A 14,285-nucleotide genomic window follows, 5' to 3' on the forward strand; every position below is an offset into this window, starting at 1 on the left:
GGCCTAGCCTAGGTTGAATTTCTACCAACGCAGGGAAATATTTCCACCTGTCATTTATTCCTGTGCAAGTTTAGTCTGTTTACTAACTTTCGTTTCGCTAAATCGATCCTGCTACTCTAACGTATTTTGGCCAAAATATTTATTTATGTTAAGTTAAATCATAACTGGGACTAATTAGGCCTAGGCTAAAGGTCAAATGTTCTGCTATACGCAGCTAACCAGCCTAACTATGTTGAAACCTAACTTAATTGTTTAACGATGATCTTTCAGCGACTTTAGTCCTACGTTATGTTTTTATTGTTTGTCGATTGTAACCACATATCCATAAAATGTCGGCTAAATTAATATAAATGAAAACTACCTTGAAATTTGAAAACGTAACAACCGGAACTGTCGTTACACCGTTGTACCCTTACGGTTAAATTCACACGTGTGTTAAAACTACACCTGTGAACATCCTTTCAGTGCAGACTGTTAACTTCTAAAAAAAAAAAATAATAATAATAACGAACAGATGGCGCTACACGCAAATATGTAATTGAGCTCCATGAGCAAATTTATGTAAAACGTAGTTTTCCAAAAGTGGGCAGTAAGTGATGGCGCTACACGTAAATAGATGCTTAGATAAATATATAAATTTATAAACAAATTTATCTGTATAATAATTTGTTTATAATTGTTCGAATAATAGATACATACATAATACTTGATCTAAGATCGATTTCTGAGCCATCGCTAATAACGTCTATGATACCCTATATTTATTACATGATTAGACATAGATTCACCTGTAAATGGACGAAAATATTAAAATCGCTAGCAGGTCTGAATGCTATAGTGGGCAAGAGATTCGGGAGTTTGCTAGTATGAGTGCATATGCCAGACAAAAATGGGCATACCAGAACCCCCCTCCCCCCCCCCCCCAAATAAAACCAACGTATGAACAGTATTTTTTCTGACTGTTTGTAGTTTTGCGGATCAAGATAGGTTTTGTGTTGGCATTACTCCTTCTCGATGCGATATTTAAATCATCGGAAATAAGGGAAAACATGTTGCAGATTTATATGTACAGTCGCTTACTTAAAACTTTAATTTTTGAGGAGGGTATGGGGCCGGGTGAAATGTGCAACCCCCCTCTTTCCATTCAATGTTCGTCCATGATATGAATATAAAAACGTGGAAGTGTGACTTCCTTTACAATGGATTTGGGCTTGTCAGAGTTTTCTACAGTACAAGGTTTAATTTCTTTATGACGTAAAACTAATCAATGACGTAGCTGATAACATAATTGGGGACAAGATCCCACGGCCCCGGCTCAGCTGCCCCTGCTATAGACATGAACATTGACGCTTCGGTCCTCACTCAACCCCGGTTTCCTTATAACTGTAACCATGTGATAATGACGAAGTAACGTCATTTGTATGGCGGGCCATCCGTCTCACTTCGTGGGGAATCGACTTATACCGATTTAAATCGACATATATACCAATTTCCTTCGACTTAAAACAGTTTCCAGTCGATTGAAATTGACATATACCGATTTATTTTACTTATCATCGATTTAAATTGGTATATGTCGATTTAAATCGATGATATGTAGAATTAAACTGGTATATGTCGATTTAAATCGGTAGAAGTCAATTTAAGCTGCTGGAAAGTCGAAGGAAGTTGGTATATGTCGATTTAAATCGGTATAAGTCGATTCCCCACGATTTGAGACTGATGTCCCGCCATACATTTGAAGTACTACGAGGACATTGCCACATGGACCTTACATAAAGGTGGCGGTATCTCACATTTTACTGATTGGATTTTGGTTTGAGAAAATTGATATTATGTCCTTCATTTTCGCCCCAAATAACGAGCTTTAACAACCAATCCTTAACAGTCTCAAGAAAGAATGACTAGTTTGTAAACGAGTTATATAAACAACAATTCTATTTGGTTTTCTTTTCTTCGAAACTGTATAAGCACTGTATATATTTTGGTAAAAATGTATTTATAGATGTTATAAATTGCAAAAGAGAGTAAACTGGAAAAAGGTATAGAATATCTTGCTGGGTTTATAATCAGGCCCGAAAGGCAAGGCATGGACATTACAAACAAATGTGTTGTGGGTCCTAATTAATAATAAAACTCATAAGATTCAACGCATAACTTCAACATTGATTATTTATTATACAATCGAAACTTATCAACGATACCGATTGGAAATTGTTACATGGAACTTTCATCTTTACTGATTTCCCCCCAGAAATGGTTGACATTGGAATTAAGCAAAGGTTACACCTCGCAGGGGTTGGGTTCTATTATGTAACCTATCGACAATATGCAGATGTTTTGTATATATGGTACTAAACTTACTGCCCACACAGGGGCGTCATTATTATGAGTCGACGAATAGGGGTGCTGGTATTTTCGCCAGACAATATGTCTGTTTTGTGTCGTAAATGTATCAAATTACTAACAACTCGACGTCACAACTTTACAAAAACTTATAAACAGCTGAAGCTTCATGCATGGACGCTGACATCGATCTATGAACAATTGAAAAATCAAGTGATTTATTTTCATTTTCATATCCCTCATCAACTGTCTAAATTTCGCATTTTTTGTACGTATATTGCCACTTTGTATCTTAAATAAGATTTTTTTTTTTTTTTTAGATAAAGCGTTTGTATGAAGATATGCAGATAAACCTTGCAATTTGCATCGTTTTTCATTGTTTTTCATCATTGTTTTTGCAACTCAAAATCAGCTCCAAATCACAAGAATGTTGGAGGTACACGTAAGTAGGCCTATATAGTAGAATTCAACGTGTTGTGTATCTTCCTGCCTAAGTTGTTCTTGTGGACATGGCATTGAAGGGTTCCGATTAGTTCCGAAATCGACAAATGTCGAATTATACTGCCATATGTCAGTTTTTCGTGATTTCATTGGGTAAAATCGACATTTGTACAGGAAATTGACAGCTGACAGATTCCATGGTTCTGATTGGACGAACTTCTTCAAATTTCTACTTATTCAAAACGTAGTGTAACCAAGGTGCACGAACTGACTTGATGATGGCTACAAATCATCGACTAATTGGTTGCTAAGTAATGGAAGATATTTGCATTTTTAATTTTGCAGTAATCGCAATGCACATACGGTCCTCTAATTGTCGCTACTCTCATACATCCCATGATCTAACGCATACATTGATTCTTCCCCAGAGATTGCAGGATTATCAGACCCGACGTCATAACGAACTTGGTTAGTCGGTTTCTGGAAAAGAAAAGGGGAAAGGTGGTTAACATATAGCTGAGTAATAAGCTGAACAATGTGAGGAGAGTGTGGCTGCTAGGCGTGAGGGTGGGGGTAAATACTTGTTGATTGCATTATGAAAACGTCAGAATGGCGGAGTAAGTCCAAAGACTGGCTCGAAACTGATTGTACTTCAGGCCGTAGCATGTGGTAGGGGGAAGGGTGGGTGGGTGGGGGGGTGGAGGGGGACATCCCCACTGTGACTGTGTGATCATCCTCAGGTGTGTATCACCAGGGAGCTGTTATGGAACAACTCCCTGGTATCACGAGTCCCCTATAATGAGAACATAATGATACACATGATCTTAGCATATATATATATAATTCCATGTTATTAATACTTACCGCTGAGGAATGATGTACTCCTGAGGTATCCATCGTTGAAGGCGTTGGAGCTGGAGATGTCTTTCTTTGCTTCCATTTTAATTCATACATTAAATATGCCACAGCAATGATAAGAACAGAACACAACACCATTGAGATTATACCTATTAAAACAAACAAGAAAACGTACATTCATTATTAAGAGAACTCAGTCAACAAAAGATTCTATTTCCAGTAGACAGAGGACGATGCTTGCTCTCCCTAATTATAGTACAATCGAAGTCAATTTAAAGCTTAAATGTACATAGAGCTTTAAAAAAAGACTACACCGTTCCAATTTCAGCTCCATGACTTTGATTTTTGTTTAACTTGAAAGAATATGATTATTCTGAAGTAACACCTAAAAGGAGACACAAACTCAACCACTGGTCTATGTGATGGAGATTATTATTATGAAATACTTCCCACAACAGCTTGGCAAAATATTCCTTTTGGGAGATATGACGGATGTAAGGTTCACATGTTCTTATGTAATCACATATTATATTTAATGTTCCTTCACACATGCGGTTGAAGACTAGATCGAATCTAACTATGACATCATCTAGCCAAACGGGCTTCAAGTTTCAATGTATTTTCTTTATTAATTGAAATGTTTATTTTCTGGGGTTTTGGAAACTTCGAGCCTAAAATATTTAAGTTTCTCAACATGGCCTTGTGATGGCATTGGTTTCAGTGTTGAAGCTGTTTACAGTTTACCTTGATAACATGAAAAGAGAAACTATGAGAACGTAAAAGATTTCAGATCATAGTGTCGTTATGACATCACAGATTTACAAAATGACAGCTCTCAGATACGAAATCTTCCAACGGAGCATGGTTTTTGTTTTGTTCTTCACAACGATCTCTGTCATATTTGCTAAGAAGTTATGTTTGTGTTGACAAACATTGTGAAAATTAACTTAAAACAAATGCTCTTCAAAATCTCTACTTAGACTCTTATCATCTTCTCGTTAAATTTTTCTTGAAAACCTGATATCACTTGAAATGTTTGTTTAGCTGTCAAAGTTTGTTTACAAGGTTTTCACAATTTGACCCCTGGTGACCCCAAATGACCTTTGACCTCCACCAAAAACAATACTTGTACTTAATATGGTACTTCTGCACACCAAATATAAAGTTGGTCTGACCTTCTCCTCTTGAGATATCGTATTTACAAGCTGGGCGTCACAAACGCACTCACACACACTCACACTCACACATACGCCATCATGAATGCAAAGGTTACGATTATCATCGAAACCAATATGGTAGAACTGAATGAAATGAAGCTTACAATGAAGTGAGTTTTCACGTGTCACTGCCTAGTATCTTCACATATCGTTCTGTTGTTCTCTGATGTAGAATGAAAACGAACTACAAGACAGGGATAGGATGGGGTAAGGTGTTGTGTTATAATTTTTACTGTCCTACCTTTGTTTACTTTCTTTATCTTGTTCTTGTCAAATCCCAAAAGGGTTAGTCACTTTAGTTCACTTCCTTAACTTTTACTTCTTCTTCCTATAGGCCTATACTGTGTTCGATATGTATTATGTGAAATAACAAACAACGAGTGAACTGAACTGATTGGATGTCAAAGATTATTTAGATAGAATTTAGACAGTAAGTTATGTACAGTCAGCTATATATAGGAAAGCATATACAACTTCATGAACACTCACAGTCATGCACTCAGACCACTGCACACTAGAAAATGTTTGTTTGAGATTATCATTATTCTCCTTCCATTTCTCCCATACAAACAAAAAGACGAAGAAGAAGGAAAAACGACATCAGCGAAGTCTGAGACAAATATCTTGTCAAGTGAACTCAGTGAACTCGAGCATGTGGTAGTAAAGCGCACCTTTCAAGTAGCAAAGGCTCTAAAAATGTGAGTAAATATTTTACCCAAAACTGGGTTCGTATGTATCTAATCAAATTTGGGTAAAGTTTTACAAACAAGGAAAGTATAGAAAAGTAAAGTAAAATACAGACAATTTTGACCAATGTATCATTTTATTAGCGAATAAATTGATTAAACTGTCGTAATTTTACTTGCTTTGGTGCAAACTTTACCCAAAGTTGGTTGGATACTTGCATACTTATCCGGTGAGGGGTAAACTATTTGCCCAACTTTTGTTGAGTATATAGCATCTCCATGAGACATTTTTTTTCAGGTGACGGAAACAAACAAACATAAAAACAACGAGACTGATATTTTCATTTAATAGAATTGCTGAATTTAATAAAACATGAAGTAATTATGAAAGTTTTCTTTACCAAGGACGTTCACCCAATTCTTTTCAATAGGAGCTGAAAGAAAGAGATATATTAGAATCATATTGACATAAATGTATTAAAACAGGAGCTGGTTATACTCAGTTACTAAACTCTCTGAATATCCTATTCTGAAATGATGTTGCAATTTAACACGAATATTTACCAACATATACGTGATTTTTATGAATATTCATAGCATGATATGAGCTCCACCAGGCTGAAGCTCGCAAAGTACGCTGTAACAGTTGATAGTTATACATAGTGGTATGGTGCCATACGATTAAACTGTATCGTTTAGCTAGGATGACGCAGTACGGAAAGATGATAATAATGCGATGTGAAATATTATAAATATAAAGCCATCAGGCAAGTGCTGTTGTCACATTTGCCAATGAACAAATGGGGATGGTGTTGTTAATAAATATTATATCTTGGATTTCAAGCTTTTGTGTTACCGACGCTTAGCCAAATTAGGTAATGTGTAAAATTTGAAACTCATGCTGGCCTGTAGTCACAAAATAACTCGAAGAACTTACCGTATTCACAGTAATTTCCATGGTAACCAACGGGACATATGCATTTCATACCGTCTGGCTGATCTACGCAAGTAGCGCCATTATCACAGACTCGAAGGTTACACGTCAACGTATTTTCTAAAAAAAAGATAACAGGGACCTTGTGTAGTATATTGATAAAGTTTGTGTTTCTGATGTAGTCTTCCCAGCATGCAATAAAACTGGCCACATATGGAACGCCAAAAGGACCACAGTGACATGTACCACTACTAATTTGACATGTACTACTACTAATTCGAAGTGTACTACTACTAATTTGAAGTGTAATACATGTAAAATGTCGCGTACTACTACTAATTCGAAGTGTACTACATCTTAAATGTCGCGTACTACTACTAATTCGAAGTGTACTACATCTAAAAAGTCACGTACTACTACTAAATTGGAGAGATGGCGCTATTCACAATCTTTCCGATACCATGTCATCGAGTTGCGCATCTGCATTAAAATAATGATGAAGAAAACATATTCTTCAATACTCTGTTGATTCAAATGTCTATTTTACAGTTTATACCTTTAGGGTCTGTGGCAAATATAGAAAATAGCATGTACTTTGGCACAGCTGGGGAATAAAAAGCATTCTTGACATTTCAATGACGGGGAAATTGCTGCTTGTGAATAATAATGTGTATAACAATTTTAAGAGTTAAAAACTGAAGCTACATTAAGCACATTCTTGGGGATCGATGGTTCCACCTGCTGGGGCTTCGAAAACTTGTTGCTTTGCCACCACTGGATTTTATTTGTGTGATGCCCAATGGTCACAGACAATGGTGATTATAGTATTAGTAATGAAGGCAAGGAGAAGGGGAACATTCAGGAAGACTGACACGTACATATATACTCCTAATCCTACGCATACTAAGCTCTGCATATACACACATTACTGTGCCAAAATCTAAATTTAAACGGTAACGTATATTTGGGCTCTTAAGTTATGCTCGGAATTAATCCATGACCTAGTACTTTAGTAGGCCTATATTCAGGCCATTTGTAGAACACCTAAAATGCATACGGTACTAGACCTGTATATAATTTAAACAAGTAGCAGTTTTGGAATATCATTTAAATTAGACACTATCGGCCTAGCCGCAGCTTGGCCTAGCATATAGAAAAAGTCTAGGAAGCCTAACTTTAGCTCATTAACAGTAGCACCTCACCGGTCTTTTCTGAATGTAAAGCAGCCTTTTGCGTTTGGGCGCCGTTTTCTATTTTTGTGACATGTTCATCGAGTTTTTTACATATATATATATATATATATATATATCAAATACACCAGTTTTTTAACTCTTAAAATTGTTATACCCACTATTATTCACAAGCAGCAATTTCCCCGTCATTGAAATGTCAAGAATGCTTTAGATTTCCCAGCTGTGCTTAACTATATGCTATTTTCTATATTTGCCACAGACCTTAAAGGTATAAACTGTAAAATAGACATTTGAATCAACAGAGTATTGAAGAATATGTTTTCTTCATCGTTATTTTAATGCAGATGCGCAACTCGATGACATGGTATCGGAAAGATTGTGAATAGCGCCATCTCTCCAATTTAGTAGTAGTACGTGACTTTTTAGATGTAGTACACTTCGAATTAGTAGTAGTACGCGACATTTTAGATGTAGTACACTTCGAATTAGTAGTAGTACGCGACATTTTAGATGTAGTACACTTCGAATTAGTAGTAGTACGCGACATTTTACATGTATTACACTTCAAATTAGTAGTAGTACACTTCGAATTAGTAGTAGTACATGTCAAATTAGTAGTGGTACATGTCACTGTGGTCCTTTTGGCGTTCCATAGCCACATAGCTAAAGTTTGCCGTTCAAAGAACACTGAACAGCACAGCAAAGGCAAACATAATGCCAAATTAATGAACGTGGCTCCAAGTGATATTCAGAAATCATTACAAAGTGAGAATGAGATGTACTCACTATTTGTTAATCGTGCCAAAGAGGATGATAAAGAAGCCATTAAGGAGAACGTTACAATCAACGGACATGATGTTATCTTTGAAATCGACACCGGTGCTTCATTCAGTATCATTTCGGAGAAGCAATATGATTCAATAGGGAAAATTAAACTGAACCAGTCAGATATTAACCTGCGTACACAGACTGGCGAGAATTGAACATACTGGGAATGTTCACGGCAGATATTGATTGCATGGGACGCAGTTCAAAACGCCCATTGTATGTAGTCAGTGGCGAGGGTCCCTCTTTAAATTGGACGCAACTGGCTCGTGAAATTGAAACTGGACTGGGGAAGGATTTTCAACGTCAACTCTTTTTCGGTGATACCGACCTCTTTGACCCAGGTACTTGACGCGCATACCGCGGTTTTCAAGGAGGGTCTTGGAACACTAATGGGGTCAAAGGCTATTATCCACATTGATGAATCAGTAGCCCCCAGATATTGCAAGGCGAGGACAGTTCCCTACGCGATGAGAGAAAAATTTGAAGCGGAGCTGTAAAGGTTACAGGATCAGGGAATTATCACACCGATTCAATACTCCGAGTGGGCTGCTCCTATCGTTCCGGTGATGAAACCCGACAGGTCTATTCGAATTTGTGGAGACTACAAGTTGACAGTAAACACAGCTGCCAAAGTAGATAAATATCCGCTGCCCAAGGTTGATGACTTGTTTGCAACCCTGGCAGGTGGAGAAAAGTTCACAAAACTTGACCTTAGCCAAGCCTATCAGCAAGTGTTATTAGATGACAAATCACAAGCTTATGTCGTAATTAATACTAACAAAGGTTTTTTTTCAGATACAACAGGTTGCCATTTGGGGTATCATCGGCACCCGGTATTTTTCAGAGGATAATGGAAAATGTATTGCAGGGAATTCCCCGGGTCGATGATGTATTAATAACGGGTAAGACGGACACAGAGCACTTACAAACCCTAAATCTTGAGTTATCTAGATTAGAGTCTGCAGGGTTACGTCTTAAGAAAGACAAATGTGCATTCATGTCAACGTCTGTAATTTATTTAGGTCATAGGACTAACGCCGAAGGTCTTCATCCAACAGAAGACAAAGTAGGAGCAGTAAAAGATGCTCCAGAACCACAGAATGTTTCATAACTGAAGTCCTACTCAGGATTATAGTAAGTTCCTTCCTAACTTGACGAGTACGCTTGCTCCGTTGTACGCTTTGATCAGAAAAGAAGTCAAATTTACGTGGGCTGAAAAAGAGCACCATGCTTTCGTCAAGTCAAAGAAATTGTTGACTTCTAACAGAGTTCTCACACATAATAACCCGCAGTTGTAATTAATACTGTCACGCGATGCGTCTCAGTACGGCGTAGGCGCAGTTTTGTCGCATAAAATGCCTGATGGGTCAGAGAAACCTGTTGCATATGCCTCTCGAACTCTTTCCAAAGCTGTGCAAAACTACTCGCAAGTTGAGAAGGAAGGACTGGCATGTATTTTTGGTGTTAAGAAATATCATTCCTATTTGCATGGTCGTAAGTTTGAACTAGTCACCGATCACAAACCGTTGCAATCATTGTTCAATGAGGCTAAGTCCACACCACCACAAGCATCGTCTATAATTCAAAGATGGGCATTGATGCTTGCGAATTATGAATATAATTTGAAGTTTAGACATACATCTGAACGTGGCAATGCCGATGCGTTCAGTAGGCTACCCTTGAAAGATAACAACACACAAGTGCCGATGTCGGCAGATACAATTTTATTGCTAGAGAACCTAAATCAAGGGCCAATCACCACCACTGAAATCAGCAACTGGACAGCCAAGGATCCAGTATTATCTCGAGCATTGAATTTCGAGCGCACAGGTTGGCCAAATGAGTGCCCGAGCTCGAGTAATGATTTCAAACCTTATTTTCAACGTCGTAATGAATTAAGTGTTGAAGACGGATGTTTGTTATGGGGTAACAGAGTAATCGTCCCAAAACAAGGCAGAACGCAAATTCTGAATGAGTTGCACGGAAGCCATCCAGGAATTGCGCGCATGAAAAGTTTAGCTAGAATGCTCGTTTGGTGACCAAACTTAGATGCAGATATTGAATCTTGTGTTAAGTCATGTCACATATGCCAAACAAATCGTCCAATGCCACCGAAAGCACCATTAAATCCATGGGATTGGCCTGACAAGCCGTGGGCTAGAGTGCACGCTGATTATGCAGGACCGTTCATGGGTCATGTGTTTATGGTGTTGGTTGACGCACATTCCAAGTGGTTAGAAGTTCATAAAATGAATTCCTCGACTTCCTCTGCCACTATTCAGAATATGCGTAAGACATTTGCACAATATGGTCTTCCTGAAATGTTGGTAACGGACAATGGTCCATGTTTTGTTAGTGAAGAATTTGAACAGTTTTGTACTTGAACGGTATTAATCATGTAACATCGTCACCTTACCACCCAGCCTCTAATGGCTTAGCTAAGAGAGCCGTCCAAACTCTCAAAACGGGTCTGAAAAAATGCAACATGGTTATTTAGATGATAAATTATCTAGATTCTTATTTACTTATCGTATTACTCCTCAGACTACTACAGGTCTATCTCCGTCAGAACTGTTCACGAAAAGAACATTGAGGTCTCGTTTTGACCTCTGCACCCCGATCTAGCCAATAAGGTCAGGAAGAAGCAGGAAAAGCAGAAAGATTCTCATGATAAGCACGCTGTTAAGAGATCATTTCAGGTGGGGGACGAAGTTTACGCTAAGAACTTTAGTAGGGGGTCTAAATGGTGCCCTGGTACTATTGTGAAGCAAAATGGCCCCGTCTCATTTGAAGTAGCTTTGTCAAATTCAAATTTAATTTGGAAACATCACGTGGATCATTTAAGGGTCAAACATGACACTCCAAATTTTCCAAAGGATCAAGTGGGCACAACTATCATAGACATATCCATTGAACCAATTACGACTGAAAAGAACGTAGAGTGTGAAGCTGCCCAAGTTACTTCCTTTTCAGATATCGAACATGAAAGTAATATGATACCTGACATAATTGAACCAGACAATACCACTACAGTAACTGAAAATGGTCAATGTATTGAAACGTCAAACGTTCCCTCGAACAATACACCAAGAAAGACATATCAACGTCGTATTCGTAAAACAGTGGATAGATACGGGTGGTAATTTTCAGTGGGTTTCGTTATTTAGTACATATATATAATTTAACCTACAGTAATAGTTATAGTAACCGAAATTGTTCATGGTTGCTTCTTCTGATGTATTATATTTGTCAAGGGCTGTGAAATGCTTTATCACTGTTTTGTGGTTAGTCCTCCGTTTTAAGAGGGGAAGAGTGTAGTATATTGATAAAGTTTGTGTTTCTGATGTAGTCTTCCCAGGGTTCTTCGAAACCACCCGTTAGTCTGTCCGCTGACTTTATGACCTACATATCATTTATTATATTGTATATACACAAATATGTATCAACTCAGATTCAGTTCGGCATTTACTCGTTGAAAATAAAGACGTATAAGCCCATTCTCATGTGTTTTGTTTTGCGTGTTCGTTTGGTTAATTAAAAGAGTTAAACCAGCGGACACGTCACCTTGTTTCACAGTTTTCATATACAAAGGATATTTAAGCAATGAATTAATGCATCCACGTTTGCTGCTTTCTCCATTAACAAGTTTAACAAGGTTTAAGAAGAGTTATTCAAAGACGGTTCTATACACAACATTTAGTTACTCGACATATTGGCAGTTGTCGCCAGAGTTACCATAGACACATATAGGCCTATATATATGTTTCCGATTGGCTGACTAATGCAAGTGCCGTCATTAAGACAGGGATGCATGGTACAAGAATTTGTATCTGCAAAGATAGAAAACATTATTTAGACAATTACGAATTAACTGATTTCATTTACGAAGGATGGGTTTCAAGTATCTTCATGAGAAAAGTTTCGATATTTACACGACACGTTTCTGAAAAGAGAGAAAAATTACCAATAATTCCAAGCTTTCATGCACAAAGGGATGATATTGTGCGTTGAAGATATAGATGAAAGTACATGCCCTCGCTGCTAAATTACAACAGTAACGCGGAAACGAACTATTCAAACACATTCTACAACGCAAAGTTTAATGCTCACCATATTCGCAGTTGTCGCCATAGTAACCAAATAATAATACCTATGGTACATTCACATTATGGATTATGGACAAATTTCAGCAAAATGCTTAGATTATGTTCCTCTTTAACATATCAGAAAGAAATTTTGATCTGGACTATTCTTTTAACTTATTGCTCACCATATTCGCAGTTGTCACCATAGTAACCAATATCACAGATACATCTGGTTCCGTTAGGTTGATTAATGCAAGTGCCGCCATTAAGACAGGATCCCATTGTACACAAATTTGCATCTGAAAAGCAGTTATAACAGTTTCGATATTTCTAGAGAACGTTTCTGATAAGAGAGAACAGTTGCCAGCACTTCCAAGTTTTGACACACAATAAGACGATATTGTGGGTTTGAATAGAAAAACATGAACTCCTGTGTCACTTTGCTGCTACATTAGCAAGAGTAACGCGGAAACGAGCTATATTCAAACACGTATTCTACAACGCAAAGTTTCGTTATCTTAATGCTCACCATATTCGCAGTTGTCACCATAGTAAACAAGATCACAGATACATCTGGTACCGTTAGGCTGATAAACGCAAGTTCCGCCATTAAGACAGTATCCCATTGTACACAAATTTGCATCTGAAAAAAATCCATGGATCATTCTTTGGTTGCATTTGATTGCTATCGAGTAATCACTTCGAATGTACATTGTCATTCATCCACCAAATTTGTTGTGACTGGTCATTAAGACGTAGCTGGAGTTTTGAATACACAAAATGACAATACTTGCATATGTGGCCTCTGTATTAGAAATGGAACCCTAAAGAATAGTCCAAACCATACGATCTGGCACCCCAATATCCCCTATATGCCCCTATATGCCCCTCTCTGGCTTTCCGAATGCATATTAAAATATAGAGGTTCATCTATATATATAGATGATATAATAGCAATGGGTCCTAAGGTGCGCATCGGGCCCGTTTGATATACTGGATGCGCGTTTAATCAAAGTTTTAATAAAACGTTTGGTAGTTAATCAAATGATCAACTTTCAGTTTGGTATATAAATTATGATATGTAGAAATGTTGCCTTTTCGTGTCGAAATTCTTAAAAATTGAAAGTTTTGAGACAGAAAGTCAAAATATTAAGATTAAACATCCAAATTGTGTCAGAAACATCAAAACTTTGTTACAATCAATGGTTTTGATGTAACGGTGATATTTCGAGTTTTGGACATTCCCTCTCACGAATACGATCAAGTCAAAGTTTTTGAATTGCATTACCGCGAATTAATTCTTGCAAAATAAAAAAGCCCCTGCCAATTTGGACCATTCCATCATCTATACAACTGATGATTGATTAACTTTTCTACGGCATCTGAATGTTGTCATATATATAGGGCAGACCCTCTGACTGAAAGTTTTGCTTCAAAGGTCCTGGAATCCATAGCTCGTCTTTGCACTGCGATTATTAAATAGTATAGCTCACTGGACACATCGAACACGTATATAGAAGGGCATATAAAACCATGATCAGCAGGGTAAATACGGTTCAAAACATAACACCCGAGGTTAAAATTTTCATTACAATTTTCGTCGTTTGGTTGTCTGCATGAATCGTTGAAACGCAAGGTACTCTGGGGAATCACCTGACATTACAATATTCTTTGATACGAATTCGTCATGAAGCATA

At 37.5% G+C, this 14,285-nt stretch overlaps 1 protein-coding gene and 1 long non-coding RNA gene across 2 annotated transcripts in view; one reads left to right on the forward strand and one right to left on the reverse strand.

The window, feature by feature from the left end:
• Window positions 1-2,347: 2,347 nt before the first annotated feature.
• The window catches only part of LOC139978161 (antigen WC1.1-like), a 43,690-nt gene continuing 31,752 nt past the window's right edge, over window positions 2,348-14,285 (reverse strand). The window contains exons 6-10 of the mRNA XM_071988073.1: window positions 12,774-12,887; window positions 6,486-6,602; window positions 5,950-5,982; window positions 3,652-3,794; window positions 2,348-3,267 (exon numbers count right to left, since the gene is read on the reverse strand). Of these exons, the coding sequence (XP_071844174.1) occupies window positions 3,157-3,267; window positions 3,652-3,794; window positions 5,950-5,982; window positions 6,486-6,602; window positions 12,774-12,887 (518 nt within the window). The 3' untranslated portion in view covers window positions 2,348-3,156. The remainder of the gene's footprint in view (window positions 3,268-3,651; window positions 3,795-5,949; window positions 5,983-6,485; window positions 6,603-12,773; window positions 12,888-14,285) is intronic.
• LOC139978168 (uncharacterized) lies at window positions 5,360-11,923 on the forward strand. Its single transcript, XR_011796914.1, has 3 exons — window positions 5,360-5,560; window positions 9,299-9,405; window positions 11,048-11,923. It is a non-coding gene; the product is annotated as an uncharacterized lncRNA (long non-coding RNA).

This window comes from Apostichopus japonicus, chromosome 13 (genome assembly GCF_037975245.1).
Source record: "Apostichopus japonicus isolate 1M-3 chromosome 13, ASM3797524v1, whole genome shotgun sequence".
Classification (NCBI taxonomy): Eukaryota; Metazoa; Echinodermata; class Holothuroidea; order Aspidochirotida; family Stichopodidae; genus Apostichopus; species Apostichopus japonicus.